The 20,012-nt window shown below is 39.7% G+C and overlaps 1 protein-coding gene across 1 annotated transcript in view; it reads right to left on the reverse strand.

Annotated features, from left to right (window-relative positions):
• The window catches only part of oca2 (oculocutaneous albinism II), a 47,424-nt gene that overhangs the window by 25,973 nt on the left and 1,439 nt on the right, over positions 1–20,012 (reverse strand). The window contains exons 2-14 of the mRNA XM_085773687.1: positions 16,953–17,048; positions 15,540–15,737; positions 15,107–15,164; positions 14,818–14,890; positions 14,434–14,591; positions 14,251–14,333; positions 13,554–13,707; positions 11,512–11,583; positions 10,457–10,522; positions 9,562–9,618; positions 8,398–8,522; positions 6,671–6,809; positions 1,075–1,207 (exon numbers count right to left, since the gene is read on the reverse strand). Of these exons, the coding sequence (XP_085629813.1) occupies positions 1,075–1,207; positions 6,671–6,809; positions 8,398–8,522; positions 9,562–9,618; positions 10,457–10,522; positions 11,512–11,583; positions 13,554–13,707; positions 14,251–14,333; positions 14,434–14,591; positions 14,818–14,890; positions 15,107–15,164; positions 15,540–15,737; positions 16,953–17,048 (1,412 nt within the window). The remainder of the gene's footprint in view (positions 1–1,074; positions 1,208–6,670; positions 6,810–8,397; positions 8,523–9,561; positions 9,619–10,456; positions 10,523–11,511; positions 11,584–13,553; positions 13,708–14,250; positions 14,334–14,433; positions 14,592–14,817; positions 14,891–15,106; positions 15,165–15,539; positions 15,738–16,952; positions 17,049–20,012) is intronic.

Consider the following 20,012-nt stretch of genomic DNA (forward strand, 5'->3'; position numbering starts at 1 on the left):
AAGAAAATAGAAAATCAATACTTGGCGTTCGATGTTGATGTTATGGCAGGACGCCACAAATAAATCAATGTATGGGACATATTGAACAATTAAAGAGGGAGGCTGGAATGTGTGTGAACACTTCTCATCTGTGCTGTCTTACAGCCTATTCATAAATGTTGAGTTAAACAATATAACAATATATTTTCAAAAAACAAAATCATTTGTGCACTAACTATTCCAAAAAACCTTTGAGGCCTTGTTTTTTCCCTTGAATTTACAAACATTTAGGGATATCAAGGACCCAAGGAACGACTTGTAATTGGAGAGACAGTGTTGTTTAATACGAGGCTGCAGTAAAACCAAGAATCAGGTCCTTTTCTGGTCCTACGCTGCTCTCTGGCCAAGTGAATTTGTTTTTTCTCTGCCAACTCCACAAAGCCATCAGCTGAACATCAGGGAAAAGGGGTTTTCTGAGATGAGCCATGTGGTGTCTGGGACACTGGCTGAGTCACCAGACTGGAGGGAACAGAGCTGCTGAAAGAGACAGAAGGTGAAAGTGCCGCCCCCCACCCCACCCCAGTCCATGTTAAATTAGTCCATCACTGAACTCATCTCAGACCACAATAGAGAGAAGCTGCTGCAAATATCTTATCTATTACATCATGACTGTGAGGGATCCTCTCTCTTAATAACTCTCTCAGCATAATTCAGAGGTGCAGTATCAGAGAAGACAGGGTCATCTGATGAGGATAATGCAAATGAAACAGCACTGAAATGACCTGAGACAGGGGGCAAAGTCTTCAATTCAGAGGGCTTTATATATCATATGTCAGAGTTTGAGTGCTGAAGCCTTAATGCAGAGTTAATTGCACTTCTATGAGGTCAATGCATCATCCTGGGAGGTGAGTAGGTTTAGTGTGAACAGATGAAGTGTTAATACACTTGAAAAATAATGACTCCGACCAGATTAAAGTTTGTGCTGCAGCTACAATTCTTCTGCATTTCACATTTGATCAACCCCCACTTCAAAACTTCAGCGTCTTTGTGAAATATTATTTGTTTGACAGGTTTGAAAATATCATTTGAACTCACCAACGATCTCTATGGATTCTTTGTTGTAGAGTTTCTTGTTCCAGAAGAGCATCCGCAGCAAGGGAAACGAGCTGAAAAGGACGAGACATATTCCAAGAAACATGTAGCCGGTGAAACTGGCAAAGTCAATCCCCTGTAAAAGACACAAAGATATTCTGTTAGTCTTGTTGAACAGTCTTAAAAATACAGGCAGGTCAAATATTTAATTTACTAGGGTATTAAAGATTGATTTGTGTTGTTTTTATGGGCTACAAAGTCTTGTGTGAGAGAAAAAAATCAAATGATCCAAGGAGGTACATTTAACCTCTGGCCTGTATGTCAGCATGACTCTAATGCAGTAATTCAGCTAATTACAGCTCTGTACGTCGGGCAAAGAACAGAGATGTAGAATTAAGTGGGATTACAATCAATACAGGCTCGTTCTTGTGCTTGTGAAAATGCCATAAAAAGAGAAGATAATTTAGTTGTTGCACAAAAGAACGGAGATAATTGCATCTTCAAGGTTTGCTCGGATCCACCACTCTCATGAGGATGAGTAAGAAACAGCAGCCCTGCCCGAGGTTGTTCTCAAAATGGAGAGTAAATCCTTTATAAAGAGCACAATTTTCATCCATTGTCAGAAATGTGTTCCAATACGACATCATGTACAGAACACATAGCATTTACAAATGACAAATCCTCCAATTTAAAACCATTAAGATGCTGTGAGTGATTCATACTGTCTTTTTTTCCACTTTACTTGCACCGTTTGAAGATGAAACTACAGTTACTGAGTGATAAAACTGGTTAATAGTGACCTCTGCAGGATTTGCAATTCAGATTTTCAAGAAGCGTCTCAGATAAAAGCAGAGGAGGGGAGTTCCAGTGAAGCATCCTGGAGGATTAGCCAGGGTATAACAGAGATAAAGATATTTCTGAGATATTATGTGTAAGTATAAAGTCAGTATGAAAAAAATATATCGCAATGGGAGGTCTGCAACATCTTTAACATGGTCATCTATTATGCAGCAGCTTTAAAGCAAGGCACAATCTAATTTTGTCACACAGTACAACTCTGACTCCTCTTTTATTCACGCCTCCACAGAGACCGGCTCTCTCAGTCTCCTGTGACCCTCGGGGAGACTCTTGTGGGCTGAGACCAGCTGCTCATGCAAACCTGCTGTAAATTAAAATCTTCATAATTCCTGTGTAAGCCTCATGTCTAGCTTAAAACAAGAGAGCCAAAAAGACTGTGTCCCAGCCCAACACATCTCTGGAACAGTAGGAGGGCACAAGAGAGCAAATCGAAGAGCTAAAGAGTCCAAGTCTGTGTGTCTGCTGCTGTAATGTATCTCTGTTTGCAGCTGTAAGCCGTGCCCCTGGTGTGTCTGTATTTCAGAGCCAATGTCAAAGACTCCTCTGTCTGATTGGAGGAGATCCACTTGGCAGGAAGAGCCACCAGAGTCCCTCAGTGAAAAGATAACAAAGGGTGGCATCCGCCATGCTACCTTGCTCTGTGATAACTCAAAGACAAGGACACTCTGAGTGGCAGAATCACCTAACCACAACGAATCAGAAAACACATTCTCTAAACACATCACAGCTGAGCCGCTCTGTCCATCTCTGGATTCCTCCCGAAAATCCGCTCGTCACAAACAAGCAGGCATGCAAACAAACAGACGAGCAAACCACGCGTGTACATAACAAGCCGCCCTTATCAGAGGGCAGACATGACTGAATCTGTGCTCGTCTGCATCCCTGCGGTTCAGTCGCCGGGGAAACGGAGCCAAGACAAACTGGACAGCGGGCCATAGGAGCCTACTGTACACTGGAGGAGACCACATACCGCTGCACTCACAAGGGCTAAAATGTCACACGCAGCGAGCAGATGCCACATCAAGCAGCTGGGAAAATGTCATGTCGTCTAGTGATGTAACATTACACCCCTCTAGAAGACTGAAGGTTATGAGACGAGCCCACAAGTCAATGCCCTTTTCAGACGGCGACAGGCTGCTCAGAGTAATGCAGTACATTTCCCTTATACTGTAACTGTTTACTGTAACTGTACTGTTTTTATTCTTCTAAAATATGTACAACAACTTGTTTCCTGAATATCATGAGAATAAAACATAATCATTTCCATTCTAGTACCAATCTCAGTCAGTTAGACAAGCATCATAAAATGCACAGTAATTATAATAAAATTAATATATCAATTTGTGGCAGTGGTTTTATGACCCCACCAACCTGCCAGCTGCAGCTGAGTCACATGTTTTTTGAATTACAGCATTGAATTGTTTGTTTTTGATGTCACAGACCATTTGGACATAAAAAATGTGGCAGGAAATGGTACATAGTGTAATGGAGGAATGAAATAATAAATGTATGTCTTTGTGCTATGATTTTAATTAGAACATATAGTTAAAATTATAGGGGTATTAGATAAGTTTATACTTCTTCCTACTCTTTTTCGCTCATGTAAACTGCGTTGCTTATGAGATGTTACTTTTTTGTGTATACATTTTTGCTGTTCACTTGTTATTTCCTTATTATATCATATTTTTTTACATTGTCGTTTACGTGATCGAAATAAAGATATCAATCAATCAATCAATCAATCAAAATGTTATTTTTATCAAATGTTTGGTGCATGAATTTGCGAGTTATGGTTAAAACATGTTTTATAATAGTGAACTTTTCACCCAAAAAAATCTCAACAGTTCATGTTTGTGTTCGACTAAATGTTTGTGCGGGAAGTATTGAAATCCCCACAGGGCATCACTATTATTCTGTATTCATCTCAACACTGAGTGAGGTGCCGTGACCATGAACTCTAAACCTTTGATCCACAAACTCTAATCAGCTCTGCCCTGAATCCAGATGAATATTCGTGACAAACGGAGGGGTAGACAACCCGAAAACAACCCACCTCTGACCCTGGCTGCCACTGATACAGAGGCCTACTGAATTAACTCTGTATGTGTGGAGCATAGTTATACAACCCCTCGGCCTGGTGGCACAAAGACAAAGATTGTCACAAAGGTGTGGAAGTGTGATGCACATCATCCACCACAGGGAAAGAGCTGCAGGCTCAGTTGCCAGGTTTCACACATTATTGCATCAGGAGGGATACCGTCTCCTTCACAAGTTCAGACTAAACCCAAAGACCGGGGCTCCTGTTTCCTCCGTGTGACTCCATGATGTCGATATCAGACATGATTAAATGATGTGATATGATTGAAGGTCCAAGCTTGTGATCATTTGATTAAGAAAACTGTTAAGGCAACTGTGCATAGAATTTGGTTAAGTACTGTATGTTGCAGTTTCCTTTTCCTCTTCCTGTGATTTGTGATGGCAGCAGCAAAAATATGAATTTGTTTCACCACAACATCTCCATTCATCTCCATCCATTCATCAGGACTCACAATTGTATAAAGAGAGATAACATGTACAGTATACAACCCAGCAAACACAGATGATTACATTCATCTGCAGTTCATATCCACGACATACACACAAATGTCTGTATGTGTACAGCAAATGTTTATGCAAAGTAAAGGTTATAACAGGTCATGAATGTTAGAGCGTATGTGAATATAGAAGACCCTCTCCCTGATCCTCAGGGAAACAGTATGAGGATGACAACCTGTACACCTGCTGTATTAATATCACTTAAAATCAATAAGCTTCTGGTAAAGGCGAATAAATAGAATTTCTTCTTTACAAGATGTACAGTATTATTACAGAGTGTATTTAAGCTAATCATCTTAATGAATATAAATAAATCACCTCAAACAAAGAGAGAAACAAGTGCATGCAATTACCAGACACTGAACACACAATGTCACTGTCACCTGAAAACCTCCAAACTCAAGCCTCAGATCTTCACCTTAACAATAGGACAGGAAAATTCTTTAGTGCCTCCACAACCAACTGTGCAAACTAAAATGAAAAAGTGCCAGAAGCATGAGGTGTCCTTGTAACGACAAGTCATGACCAAACAGATGAATCTGAAAATAGTGAATGTGGCAGCCATCTGAGATTTCATCAGGGACACGGGGACCTCGGCTCATACAGACAGCTTGTTGCTACACACCCAGAGAGAGGCAGCTGTCACTTTTTTCAACAAGCTGTGATAGTCTGAAACTAGGTTGAGATATCAAATACCGCTACCTTGTCACATTTTAATCGCTGGAGCAATAAAGGTGGATTCAATTCAGTTTGACCACTTGGGGGTGAACAGACTAAAACAACTCAGTGGCAGTCAAAAAGTTATTATCTAACAGGTTTCCAACCTTCAAGAACCAACAGGATGGGTGTTACTTTAAATTGTCCATACCTGCTCCAGTCCTAAGGCTCAGTGACACTTTAATCCACTAGACTTTTAGACTTTAGAAAGGGATAGTTCAACATTTTGGCAAATTGGCCCATTGCCATAATCCCTATAGTCATAGCAGTAGGTCTGTTACCTTTAATTGTCGGTGCAAGCTATTTTTAGAACGGCGGAGCAGAGCCGCCAGCTGCTCAGAGCTACGCTACGGAGGCTCATAGGATTTCTTGGTTTCCCTCATCAAACTCATCAAATACACAATCCAACAACTCCAAAACTCTCTGGTGGACAAGTTGTGACCTGCACATTCACCACGCTAATAACGGAACATTACAAGACGGAGTCTAGAGGGATAGTTCAAAATGTTGAACTATCCCTTTAATTTCATATCAATCTTTGTGACTGAAATGTTGGAAAGCAACTACCACAACCAGCAGCACATAGCATCCTGGAGCTCCCCTTCCTCTTTGTTGCCACCTGTCAAATGTAAAATAAGACAAACAAGCCAAAACTGAGCTGAGTGCCACTGAAAGCTGCATGAAGCTGCAGAGCTGCGTGTTGAATCTGAGAGGAACTGGCAGCATCAGAGCGCCTGTCAAAATCACAGGGAGTCATTTGATGTAACGTTAATATCAAAATATTCTTCAGTGGAGATGTAAAGTGGCACTGCAGTTGTTATTTATATTGTAGCAGCAGAGTTGGGAATAATAACTGCCATCACTGTAAAGGCTGTGCATCTAGTCCCAGTATAAAATATACAGGGTGAGGGTCACAGTTGGAGGGGACAGTGGAGTCTTGGCAGTTTAGTGATATACTGAAGTGATATCGTGTATGTTTGTATTTGATTACTTTTTCTGGCAGAGAATCCTTCACTTGCCAGAGAACAAGGGTAAAGTTAATCAATACAAACGAAATAACTCATGAGGAAAAGTCTTGATAATTTATCTTTTGATCCAGACAGTGGCCTTTGTGGTTGTTTCTGAGTTCATTACACAAAAAAAAGATAAACAAAGAAAGCACTAAAGGCAAAAAGGTGAAAGTAGCTCAAATTTCAACAGGCACTTGTGAGATCTTGAGACTGAATCAGTTTCAGGTGACTTTATCGTTCTTCTGTGCAGATCAAACAGCACTTTCCACCTTACTATTATTATTCTCTGTTACACACAGGTCAGATTGGAGCATAATGTTTGTCTAACTAAGCTTCTGGTTCATGTGTCAGATTACACCACGGTGATCTGTTAGAGTATATTATTGTATGTTTAGGCAGAAAGCTGTGAAAGTGCCTACCTCTTTGCGCAGGTCCTGATTTGATACTATAATCACATTGGGTGGATCTCCGACAGCTGTGGCGGCCCCGCCGATGTTGGTGAAGATTACTTCTGCAATCAGGACATGTCTGGGGTCTAGATTAAGCACCTCACACAACCTGCAAAATCAGATAGAGACAGAAAAGCCCTTTAGCCCCGATTAGATTGCAACGGGTGGGAGAAATAAATGTAGGAATATGAAAAAAAAAGAGGATGTTGAAAGACAAAAAGCATTGGTCCTTTAACACTGTGGCTCTATAGGACATCCACCCTGCTGGCATGGGAACAAATTAGGGCGCAGTTTTCCCCAGATGCGTTGTTGTGCATCAGGTGTCTAATTTCAGCCAAGTCCAAATTTTAGCTATATTATGACCCACTGGCAGCCCAAGCAATGTTGAGAGCTTAATAATGGTGCAGAGTACAGGTTGATACCAATGGCTGGAAACAGAGACACCAGCAGTGAGGAGGGGACAGAGGTGTGTGGCACACTTAAAGGTGATATGTACAGTAAGACACTGCACTGCAGTAAATTATAACTCCTGTGTGGTCTTTCTGTGCACAGGGATGGGATGTGGGTTTGTCTATCAACTGATATAACTGTTTAAAAGAACACCAAAGATGCAGGTTATCTTTCTCAGACTCGAACAATTAATTTACCCAGAATTCATCGTATGACAGTGTGGCTAAAAATAGATCAAAAACTAAACAGCATTGTGCACCGTCCATCTGAAGTCTATTTGTTGTATCTAAGTCAATCCTTAGCGCTCGTGCCAGATCGCTGTCAGCTGGACATCTACATCAGCCTCCAACAACTGGTCATCACACAGCTGCCCATGAATCTGTTGTGTTGTTGTTGCTTCAGCCTTGTGATTAGGATTCTTTCTTGTCCTTGTGGGCTGACTGTGTGTTTCTGTTGTGCAAACAATTTTATTGATGCAGGGAAAGCTTTGTAGGGATTCTCAGTTTCTTTTATCCTGTTTCCTCATGTTTTGTGGACAGTCAGGCAGGTTAGAGCTTGTCTTTTTGTTTGACTCTATACTTATAGGTTACCGGTGCTTTTTTCCTGGAGTATAGAGCATTCTGTTTGTTATTTTGGCCTTGTGGACCCTGACATTTCTCGCTTTCCCTCCTTATGTTAGCTCTTTGCTGCATTTTGTTGTGTTACTCTGATAATAAAGACCACCAACTCCTGCTACATTTGCTATGTGCCTCAACCACCTCTTTTTCTTTTCTTTGTTGTTGTAGTTTGTTAGAGTAACCTTCGGGGCTTCTGCTCTGTATGTTCCCTTGGTATTTTCTGAAGAGGGTCATTACACTTAGTTTAGCACAAAGACTGGAGCCAGGAGGAAAGAGCTAGCATGGCTTTGACCAATGCTACTGAGATCCAACATCTGTTTTTGTAAAATCTGTCCAAAAGACCAAATACATTCATTCACCATTTCACCCCTTGTCTCCAGTCTAAACTAACAAACTGCTTGTGGTATCCTCACATTTACTATTCATACATGAATAAATATTCCCACAACTCTCTCTCTAAGAAGGCAGATTAATTCAATCAGCAGCTGCTTCATTACTGAAAATTTCAAACTTTTTCTCTGATGTATTTGTACAAATATTGAATCTCTAATAACAAATTCTCCCTATTTACTAGATGCCTAGTTGCAGATGAGTAAACTACAGTGTTACGCACTAAATAAAAAAAAATACCTAATGGTGACGGGGGTGAAGAGCATCATAGTGGTCACATTGTCCAGGAAAGCAGAAAGAATGGCAGCAATGAGACAGAGGATGATGATCATAGGCCACACTCTTCCTCTGGATAGCTGGTAAGCCTGCAGAGAGACACACACACACATAATATGGTGATGAACCAGTATGGAAACACATTAAACCCATTAAAAGGACATCTTGATGTTCTCCCAGTGCAAGTGCTGCAAGAAAAGCAAGTGAGTCATAGCAGGGAGTGAGTGAGCAGTGAGGATGAGCCTCTAGCTTTCAGCACATCAAGAATGACATAATGAATGCAGAAATCAGTACCTGAATGCAGGGTTTCTATCATGAGTAGTAGTACTACAGGAAGGAGTAATTTTGAATTCCCAAAATAGCCATATAATATATACCAGTCTTAACCCCATGAGAGTGGCTAAGAAAGGTATTTGAATTTGAAGTGCCTGCCCTTGTCCAGCTCACACTTAAAATTCATGAGCCTGCATGATCTCCCTGTTCTGCCCATCTGAGTGCCTGTGTACCTGAAAGGCAAAGACAATTCAGGATTAAACCTGATCATCCCGGAGCTGTGCTTCTGGTGGCAGGAAACCTTGACCTTGTTCAGAGAAGATGAAGCTTTTATCTGCTACTGAAGAGTGAGAGTGAGAAGATTTGGAGAATGCTCAATTCTTTATCGTTTGTAGATTCACAATGTAGCAGAGCTGCAAATCCAGCTCAACCAAATTACCTTTACAGGCATGAGTTTACACAATTATGTCCGTGGGATTGTGTTGGATGAGAGAAAAAGCTTCTTTTATAATGAAAAAAGAACACATTTCTATTTCATTAGTCATTATTGACATAGTTTTCTGTGTTTCCCAACAAAACACAGCCATTTCTGTATGTGTATGACAATGTTGTGTAGTTGGTTGGTTATCATTTCAGATATAGAATGATCCACACGACTTCAAAATACCAGTACGCAGACATTTACATAGATTTCTCACTCAATTACCACGTTTACATGATGTTTTTTAATTCGGAATTAAAGCTCTCATGTAAACGGGACAAATATCCCACAGGAACTGCAGGAGGTAATACCTACAGTCATGTTCTATGTTAGTGGTTGAATCATCAATATCATAATACATCCATCCAACTCACCTTCACAGCACAATAATCAAAGAAGCCAGTCTCTGAAAAAATGGCCACCAACACCATCTGTAACAAACAGGACAAAGAAGCACATTTTCCATTATGTAACAAGATTACACGTCACCAGGTGCTCAGGTAAGGATGGTGGTCAGTAAGAGCGATATTTCCAATGCTATAATTATTATTATGCCGGTTACTATGTGAGTGCAGGTGCAACAGCCTGAAATCTGAAACTGATTTAATATTCAATAATTAGCCTACCAGAGACAATGAACTGTTGCAAAAAGAAATATGGAGCATGGATTTTAAAATTTGTGTAAATCTGTAATATCTTACATTTATAAACAATGACTTGCTTTAAGTTTGAGTTTATTTATGTCTTACGACCATGTTCTTTGCTATATTTGGCACAATTAGGCTACATGCATTTCTCAGTGGCAGCTGTTGACAGTGGAGTTTTTCAAAATAAAGCCACAGTACTATCTGTGGTCATGCAACAACATGAAATGTATCACTGACCCAGCAGAATTGCCCTCTGTGTGAATAATGACTGATCTTTTGTTTAATATTCTGTTCTTATCTTGTTATGGATCTGATCTGCTATTAAGCTAAGAAATTCAGTTTGGTTTCAGCCTTTATACAAGGCTTTCAAAAACTATGTAGGCTACTACTCTATTTCCTGCCAAACTGGACAGGAGCTGGACAACTTGTTACTATGGAGACAGCATTTTATGTTGTCAATTTCCCATGCCCCTGTAGAAATGGCCTACACTGTCGGCAGGTAGCATGAGTAGAAAAAACAACTTCCAGGAATATTAAATACCTCTTGGAAACTACACTGTCCCCAAATAGGATTGTTGAGTGAATTAATATACAAACAGCATCTCTGAGTTATGAGCCTCACCATGCCAAACAGAAGTGCCAATGTCTCATAATCGATCCACTCTACCACAGTAACCAGACTGGGTCGCTGGAGGGGGGAACAAAGGAAGAAATTAACATTTTACACAATGTGACAGGAATTTAGAAGCAAAAAGAAAAAGTCAGGAGTCAATAAAATAGACTCACATACATTAAACATTAAGTGAGACCAGGTAAAATGTAACTTGAAGTACAAAAACAAACTTTCTGCCAAGTTTTAATTATACATTTGTTGTGAATATATTTGGCCGCTGCCATAACTCTCTGGCCCAGACCCTGCCTTTGGATGCTGTTGTTCTTTTTCCACAGATGACATTTTGACTTGTATTTGCAGGAAAAGCACAGGTGCAACCAATAACACAAACGATGGCTCTGCTCCACTGAAGTGTCCCAGTACCAGCAGACTGGGGTCATTAGTCTTATTAATTACACCTGGGGTAGAAAACTATTCCTGTCGTGATATTTTACTATGACTTTTGAACCAAGCATTATGCAAATGTCATTAACACTTTATTTTTATTTCAATACATTATGAATGTAATTTAAGTAGCATTCTCAGTATCTTTCCAGACAGCCATTTTCTTAAAACTTGGCTGTGAATTAATTTACAGGAAACAGGGCATGACACTATTGAATAGTAAAAGAGATGTATTCAAAGAAAATAGGATAGTAAATAAGATAGTAAAGCCAAAGAAAAGTTTTTTTTTCTTCATCTTTTAATACTTACTTGGGCGGTTAGATTGTCGGCAGCTCGATTAGCAGGTTAATTTACAGCTGTAAAGCTAGGAAAGTTAGCCTGACAAGCCAGACTATATCATTAAAATGTATAATTAAAATATAAATATTTTTAGGGCTAGGGTGCGTCTAGATTTCTAGGCTATAGGAAAGTATCTTTTCTACTGATTTTAAGTTGTTTATCAGCTCATATTATGAGTTGATAAATATGTTATGTACTGTAGATACATAAAGTATTTCCAGGAATAACTTTTTGTCTCTATTTATACAAATGACTAAATTGGGAGAGAAAGAGAGACTTACATCACCGATGACAGCCAGAGCAGCTAAGGCTGCTAGAGATCCCAACATGGCGGCCAGAGTGCGGTGCACAATCTGAAACAAATTAGAGGAAGAACAACATGACTTAAACAGAGATACTTTTTTTTTCTTTTTTTTTCACTTTTTTAAGATTCAGGTTTCACCATATTTCACTCACATACACACACATGTTTACAAGCTATTGTTACAGTGAGTCAAATGACTTCATTTCTTTGGGAAAGTCACTTTAATTAAATTATTGCTGCAAAGCTTTGCCTTTTTTTGTGATTTTCCAGTGTGATGTAATTAAGGCATTCTCAAAAAAAACAATTAAATTAGGGCAGATGTAAATGAAAAGATGAATCAGGGAAATCTTGTGTAGGCATTGTGCTCCACTAGGTCTATGACGATGTCACTTTTATTTGTATCAAGTATCAATAAGCACACAGCTTCAAGGAGATGTTACAGCTAAATCCATGATGTTCTTCAGAGTCACTCTCCTCCACCAGGCTCCATCTCTCATGTAGGATGCATCCCATTATTAAAAATTGAGGCCTGTGATAAGCATGAATGGGTTGTCAGAGAGCAGACCTGCTCCTCTGACATTTATGCCTTCACAATAAATTGCAGGAAAGCAGCTCACTTTATGTATATTGGCAAATACTGAGCCTAATGCAAAAACAGGTATCTGCATCCTTACAGTACCTGAACTTTACCTGAAGTATCATAATGATTCAAACTAATTATAAAACAAATTCCATGTCATTCACATCAGTAGTAGTTTTTTTTTTGTTTGTTTTTTTAAGTAGTTTTATGGGCAGGGTCATTCTGCATAATATCAGTCAGTAATACATACTGTATAACCTTTAATATTAATCTGAACAACCCAATACTAAGTGAGTCTCCTCACCCAAGATAAGTAACAGTCCACACAGTCTGCACATTTTATATAATAAACCTGACTGTGTCGGAGGGAACAGAGGCATTGTCGGGTTTTTGGGTTGTTGTTTTTTTTTTTTTTACCACAGCCTTTGTCAAGAATGACAAAATACTTTACCTCAGACCCCTCTGACAACTTTTCACTGAAGTACCCATTAGAATAAGAAAATTGTTGCCCAATTACTAGCACCCTGACAGATTCCTTTCTAAAAAAAAAAAAAAATACAGAAAATCACAACATCTTAAAGCAAGAAAAAGAGTAGGCGCTCACTCATTAGAAGTTTTGTGTCAGGTTCTCAGCCTAAAGTTTAATAGTGCACAATAAATCTAATCTGAAGAGAATTTAGACACTGACAGGAGGAGAAGAGACAGCGGTCAGGTGACATGCTGCTCTCTGAATAACCATATGGTCTGTATGGTCTCCTACTGTCATGTCAATCCCTCATTTTCAATTACAGCCTCTGCAAACAGACCCGTCAAATGGCAGTGGAGATGTCATCTCTCACTGTTTGACTTTGAAATGAAATCATAGTGTTGACCCCGGCCAACACAGTTTAGGGAGATTAATTTGTCTAATCAAAACCAAACACTGACTGGAATAAATGAAAATTACAGATGTGTAGTATGTGCCGTGCTAGAGTGGGAGAGGCTGAAACAAAAACTACTCACAAGTCCACCTTTACCAGCTCATTGCAGCTATACTTAGTAATGTACTTGTACTCTCACAAACTATTTTGTCATGACTTTGTAAGAGGAAAGAAGTTGAAGTTTTCGAGTGACAACATTGTTATCATGCAACAGTGGTGTTGTTCTCTAATAGCCTAACACTAGCTTTTTAAAAAGGTCATACAAAAATATGTTGACTTTTAAAGTTTAGCCACATTTATTTTTGGCTTGTCATAGTCACATGTGTAATAATTAATAACATGAACAATGGCTCATTGACTCAAGTGTACCAGTTTGTTATGAAAGTGTGCCAGGATTCGCATAACCACTGGACTTCTGAGTTCTGAATTCAGTCGTGTTGCACATTCCCCACTGTGCAGGAGAAATTGAATACAAATGTTCATCGTCCGCAGCAAAGCTCGAGCATCACGGACCATTACCTCAAATATGATGAGAACATAGACCCCAGCCAGGATCATTCCAGCAATGGCCACCTGTGTCTCCACACTGACGAAGAGTGACTGGTGAGTCATGGAGAGCGGCACCACTTCATTATCCTGCAGGAAGGCCTGAATCGTGATGACGACGGGGTCACTGTGCAGGGGAGGAAACAGCAAGAAGGAAAACAGATTTGGATTTTTGTCTTTGATGATGCATGCAAATCCCCTTAAAAGAAAGTCTGAGGTCTGTCTTGTTGAATAACACTATAATTAACACTACAATCAACAATAATGGAGCAAGATAAAGCACCAAAATTCACCTGCTGCAAAACATTTAATTTGAAGAATTATAGCACCTTTGCCCTCTTAGTTCATTTTATTTGGTGTGGAAACTGTCAATCAATTTGCCCAATATTTGTAAAGCCAATGACTGCTCACCAGCGGTAAATGTTAAAATCATAATACAATAAACTAAGTTAGTATTTAGTTCAAAACACTGTGGACAAAGTGGATTTAAGTTTGAAGTGAGAAAAAATAAAAGACTTTCCCTTTGTTCTCTTCAGACTTCCTGTCTACCAGCAAAACTAAGAATTACAGTAATAATCTTCACCTTCTCCAAGTCCCTCATCCTTCCTAATAATTTCGTACAGTTGAAAGAAGCTGCCTAAATGAATATATAATACAGCGTTGTAAGTACCTGCTGACCATCTCGAAAGTTTTTGTCACCAGTATCTGGTCACTTCGTTCACCATGTAGAGGAATGGTCCAATTATGAATCACCTGTTCACACACAGCACATTGAATAAGTTAGCCTTTCACAGACCAACACTTCACACATGATTCTGCAAAGAAGCAGAAGTCATCACACTGATGCTTTCACCTGTTGAGTCCTCCTCCTCCGTTGTCCCAGCTGCTCAGTCTGCTCCACCTGGATCAGGATGTACTCCTGGGTGTCGAGGTCGATCATCCCTCCTGCGAAAGGTCCTCCCACCTGAAGCCTCAGCAAGGCGTTGTCTCTGAAGTCTGACAGGTTCAATGCTGAGGGACATGGATGGTCAAGAGAAAATGTAGATATGTTGACAGAACAAGACCCTTGATTTTCCTCTGCCTTTCTATCTCAGTATGCTCTTGTAGTCATGTTGGTCTTGACTGTGTTGAGTGAACACCGGTTGCTCCTCCGGCAGCACACCTTTTTGTGTCTAACTTCATGACATCACCTGAAGTAGGCTACAAATGTTTATCAAGAATAATGCAGCAAGGATACAGAAACTGTCTGTGGGGGAGACTGCCAACATCCTCCAAGGGTTGTCCCGATCTGGATACATGCTGAAGAACAGCTGAAAGCACAACACATTGAGCATATTAGACATTCAATATATGAGTCTGAGAAAAGTAGAATAAAAATATACAGCAAATGAGTACTCTTCTGTGATTTTTTGGATGGCGATTGGATTTAAATTGCGATTCTACGATTACTGCCGATTCTCTCGATTTTTAGTCTCAGCTGTCAGAGTTGGATGTAGCAGCGCTATAATATGGTAGGTCCTACTTACACTGCACAGTACAACAATAGTGAAGATGGTGGCAATTTTGGAGACTTTGAAGCAGCATCTGCAAAACAAGATAAGTAGATTATAAATAGATCAGTGTTCAGTATGACAGTAGTACGCTGAATACCAGTTGACCTACATTTGAAGTTGGTCTGAATAATCACTCTATGTGCATTTTCTTCAGACTTTTGTAAAAATAAAAAAAAATAAAAAATCTTAAATACTGTATAATTTTACTTCTTGTAGCCTTTCATAGGTATTCAAATAAAAACTTTAGAAAGGTAAATTCACTCTTGAACCACCACACTCACATAAGAGGAGTGTTGAGCAGACATGGTTTTATGTAAAGTGGTTAAAAGGAAGGAAACAGGGTGGAAACTGCAGGCATAAAAAATCTATCAGTCTGCTCCTCTCGTGGGAACTTGTAGCCTCTTACTTGATACTGCTGGTGAGTCTGAAGTTGAGGTTGAGGTTGTCCAGAGGGTCATTCTTCTCTGTGGAGCTGGAGCGGGACAGGGAGAGGCTGGTGACCTCACTGCCCAGTCGATACCTCCTCTCCAGGTCCAGGGCACTGTTGTCCCAGGGCTCCTCTCCTCCAGCAAAGCTTGGGTCGTGTAGGGTCATGTAGGTTATACTGGAATTGAATAATCATTGTCAATCGACATCAACCACTATAGTTTGTGACAGAAACAAGACACTGGAATTAAGGACACCAGCTGTGAGCAAAATGTAATAGATGTACACTGATGTTATAAGTTGAATCGTTTCATTAAATGACACTGCAAGCATGTAAGCATGTCATTCAGATTCATATTAAATATAAAAAATGACATGCATAAGCTCCTTGTTTCAGAAAAAAAGGGATAGCCTACATCCATCAGGCCACACTAGATAACCTGAATGAAAAACAGCTGACCTTAAATTCTGTGCCGAGCCAGTCTGTCAAACTAGCTCTATTTAGGCCTGCAAAAAAAGTGTGTGCGCGTGCGTGCGTGCGTGCGTGCGTGCGTGCATGTGCATGTGCATCCAACTGAGACTAGCTACTTTTACGTTGATGCCTACAGCAGACACAGACATTGCTACAGAAACAGACTTAAATTTGCAAGGAAATAGAAAAACTGTTTACATCTTAGTAAAAAATAATCCTAAAAACAAAATCAAACAGCTCAATGCTACCATTAACAGCTATAAAGCTAATCAAAGATCATAAACCAACTGTGCTAGTTAGTAATCTGGTATCATGTAGCTTTGTAAAGCTAAAGGTTAGTTATACTAAGATAGTCACACTGTCCTGTGTATTGCTTCGTAATAGCTGTTTATAGTTGTTAGAGTGAAGTTGCATTGTTGTTGCTAACATAGGCTAACTGGTAGCGGTTGTTAGTGTGTTAATTTAATCAGACAGACAGGCTGATGCTGTCTGCTGTGAGCTGAGTGTGTGGTGACTGGTGACGAAAAATTATTTATTTTTTTAAATGACAGAATGGAATAATTATAGACGGCCTACTGGGAACATTATAAAATGAGCATAATAAGGGGCGCTAATGCGCCATACAGCTCAGTGGGTTGAGCAGGCGCCTGATAGACTACAGTTGAGCCGGCCGTGATTCGAATCCCCAAATCTGGTGGCCCTTTGCTGCATGTCATTTCCCCTCTCTCTACTTCTCCATTTCACCCTCAACTATCCAATCAATTTAAGGCAAAAAGTACAACAACAAAAAAGAAAAAAGGACAAAACAAACCTCTAAAAAATGAAAAATGATTACTAGTATTTTTATCTCCTGTTTATTGAATATTGGACCATTGGGGCTCTCCATATCAGATATAATGTAAAGCATGAGAAATGACTCACCTGTCATCTTGAGAGAATCTCAGCAGAGGCGACCTCTCTGATAGGTTGGCTGAATTAGTTTTTCCTCTCAGAATATTAACTACACTGAAATTGTGTCTGGAAGAAAATACAACAGAGTACAGAGAGTTACCAAAACATAAAAAAACACTGCACTTTACATGAACGCTGACCTCAGTGGTGAGGCCCTCAGCTGGCACATAGTCTACAAACTGTCAATCAGCAGTTAAAACAGCCTAGCAGACCCTTTGTAACCTGCAGGTGGCAGAAAGGTGGGTGAGCAGCTGGTGACTTGACACCTGAGGAGATCATTAAAGTGTCTTTTGTCACCCTGCTGCTGCCCCGTGTCCCTGAGGAGGCTGCAGGCTGCTGTCCTCAGGACCATCACAGCAGGGTCTCAACCAACAGGACAAATCTACACACACACACACACACACATTAAAGGTGCACTTTTTGGAAAATGTTTGTTTACATATTTTTATCTAAAAAAAACCACAAATTAATTTCGTCTCATCTATGTTAAATTACTCTGACAACAGAGACATCCCAGGAATCGTTATGTAATGTTGTACCAACTCTGTGAGCCAAAACTGTTAGATGGAGAACTTTCCGAAAATTAAAGGTCCTTCCTTGGCTAATCTTATAATCTTGAGGGGCTTTTGCTCTCTGCCTAACGAAGGGGTTCAGTGCTTAAACACACAGAGCATTTTCTCAACACTGCTGCTGTTTTCATTTCTGCTTTATAAAGCCTAGTACATTTAAAAAAAAAAAACATTCTGTCTGATTATTGTTTTATGAAGAAACTAATTGTGTTGCATCTTCACTATTTTTTAGTTAATCCTTTGCTCACAGGTGATAACTCAGTAATTCATATGACACTGACAGTTGTTGTTTTTGCTGTTATCTTATAAGTCGGGCAGGCGTTACCAAACATGTTGCAAACAGCCGGCAGTAGGATGCTTTGAATCAGTGGATGTATAAAGGGTGTTGGATAAAGGAGTAGATTGCCGCCTTAATCCTCTCCAATACTCTTATACAACTATAAAGAGATTTACTGCATGTCTACAAATGTTTTCTCCCTTCTTCTTTCCCTGACACAAGTCTGATCCTGTTCCCTAGTCTGGATGGGACTTGGCAGGGATATTGCACTTCACAGAGGAGTCTTAAAAGGATATTAGCCCAGACAGAAAACACACTGAAGCTTAAATTGGAAGAAATCGCATAGTGGTCTCATCAGGACACACAATTTGATTTTTTTTCATTCACTTAGACACAACACAACACTTTTTAAATGCATAAAGTGAATGTGTTAGAAGGTGTTCACATAGTTATTCAATACATCTATAAATATTCATGCAGTAGATAGATACATGGTATCTGACCACTAACAAAATATTCAGTCTTTTTTCTGAGACAAAAAATTGTTCATTCAGATCAATTCTCTGTTTTGTTCACCAGCTTGTCTTCCACATTGTCTGTTTGCTGTACAGTTACAGGCTGTGAAGGCAGAGCAAAGCTAAAAGCTCGTAAACCACTAGGAGAGATATTAACCTCAAAATACAACAATTGAACTGTGTGTGAAAAGAAAATTCCTATTACAAGAAAATCTCTATATCCAATTCTGAAGCAGATTGTGTTTCTTTATTGCCCCCAATTACTATTTTCAAATAACTGCTGCAAATCAGTGTCTTTATTACAAACATTGGTTTAGTCATTCTCTCCAAGTGACCTTTAAAAATGTGGTCCTTCAGTGCCAGACAGACAACCAGAAGGCCACCACCACTTCAGTTTTCTTTCTACTGAGGTATGAGCAAAGTATTGTCAACATATCAGATGCAACCATGTTTATTTGACAGATTTTTAGCAGTGGTGTTTCCTCAAAGCATTTATTACACAGGTGGGAACATGTTTTACTTGAGAACCTGATATTTCCCATCTGTTTTACTATAATGTATTCAATTGTTTGTGAACATTAATGTGAAGTATGTTTTGTTCAATTGTTGAAGCCATGTTTACTATCATTTATTTGATCTGCAGGGTCATCTAGTTGCTTAACGTGTGCCAAAGGGCCTTTCTACGTTTTATCTGCAGAAACTCAGGCATTAATCTAGAAGTACAGAAAAGTCACTGAATCAGATATAAAGGAGCAGACAAGACCGTGCAGAAGACACACACCAACCAGCCGTAGTACACTATCTGTCATGTGCAACTTTGACTGAACTCATGAAGCAAAAAAGTCTCCGGTTTAATCCCTATGACGTCACGACCACAGGCTTGAGCTTAGCAGACCCTTGAGTGACTGAGATACACACCCACAGCCACACACCCACACTTAAGTCTGCATGTCTGTGTGTGAATGTTCAGTGTTTTCCACATGTGTTCATACATTCCCTGGAAGATTTGACTACTATGACCTGTGTTAATATGATTCTGCACGTGTGGCTGTGGCTCACGTTTGTTACTATGATGTCGTCTCAGTATTCCTGAAAACCCGGTGACAAGGGGGAATGAGGGCTTATCCCTCAGATAGCACATGAGTAAAAACCTGTAGACTGTCAGCATAGGGCTTTGAACACAAAACATTAAACCTGCATTAACTGACTTCACAGCAGAAACCAGCTGGTGAAACCAAAACAATGAGCTCTAATACCCTATAAGACAATCAATAGCCTTTAGTGGCGCAACAGCCTCAGATGGAAAATACGTGTTCGTGACACCTTTCACTTACAAGTAGTCATTGAAAGCTCTTTCAATATAAAACATTGATCTTGCTATAGGCATTGATTAGAGCAGCCTTAAAGACAAACTCAAAGTCTGGGATCAGTTCTTGGTGTGGCATAATCTTTCCCTCTCCGTTGTTTAATCAGGTAGCCTCAGTGGCAGTGAGCTTTGTTTTGCAAGAGAAACAGATACGAGCCAACACCAATCCACCATGCATTTTTTGTGAGGAATTTAAGATTTTAGATTCATATTCTAAGATTTGGGGTTAAATATTTGGTAGAAATCCAAACAAAATAAATTCATTAGGTTAGTCTATACGTCGTACATCAGCTTGAGCTGGGA

Source organism: Trachurus japonicus, chromosome 4 (genome assembly GCF_045865225.1).
Source record: "Trachurus japonicus isolate A0001 chromosome 4, Traja_1.0".
Classification (NCBI taxonomy): domain Eukaryota; kingdom Metazoa; phylum Chordata; class Actinopteri; order Carangiformes; family Carangidae; genus Trachurus; species Trachurus japonicus.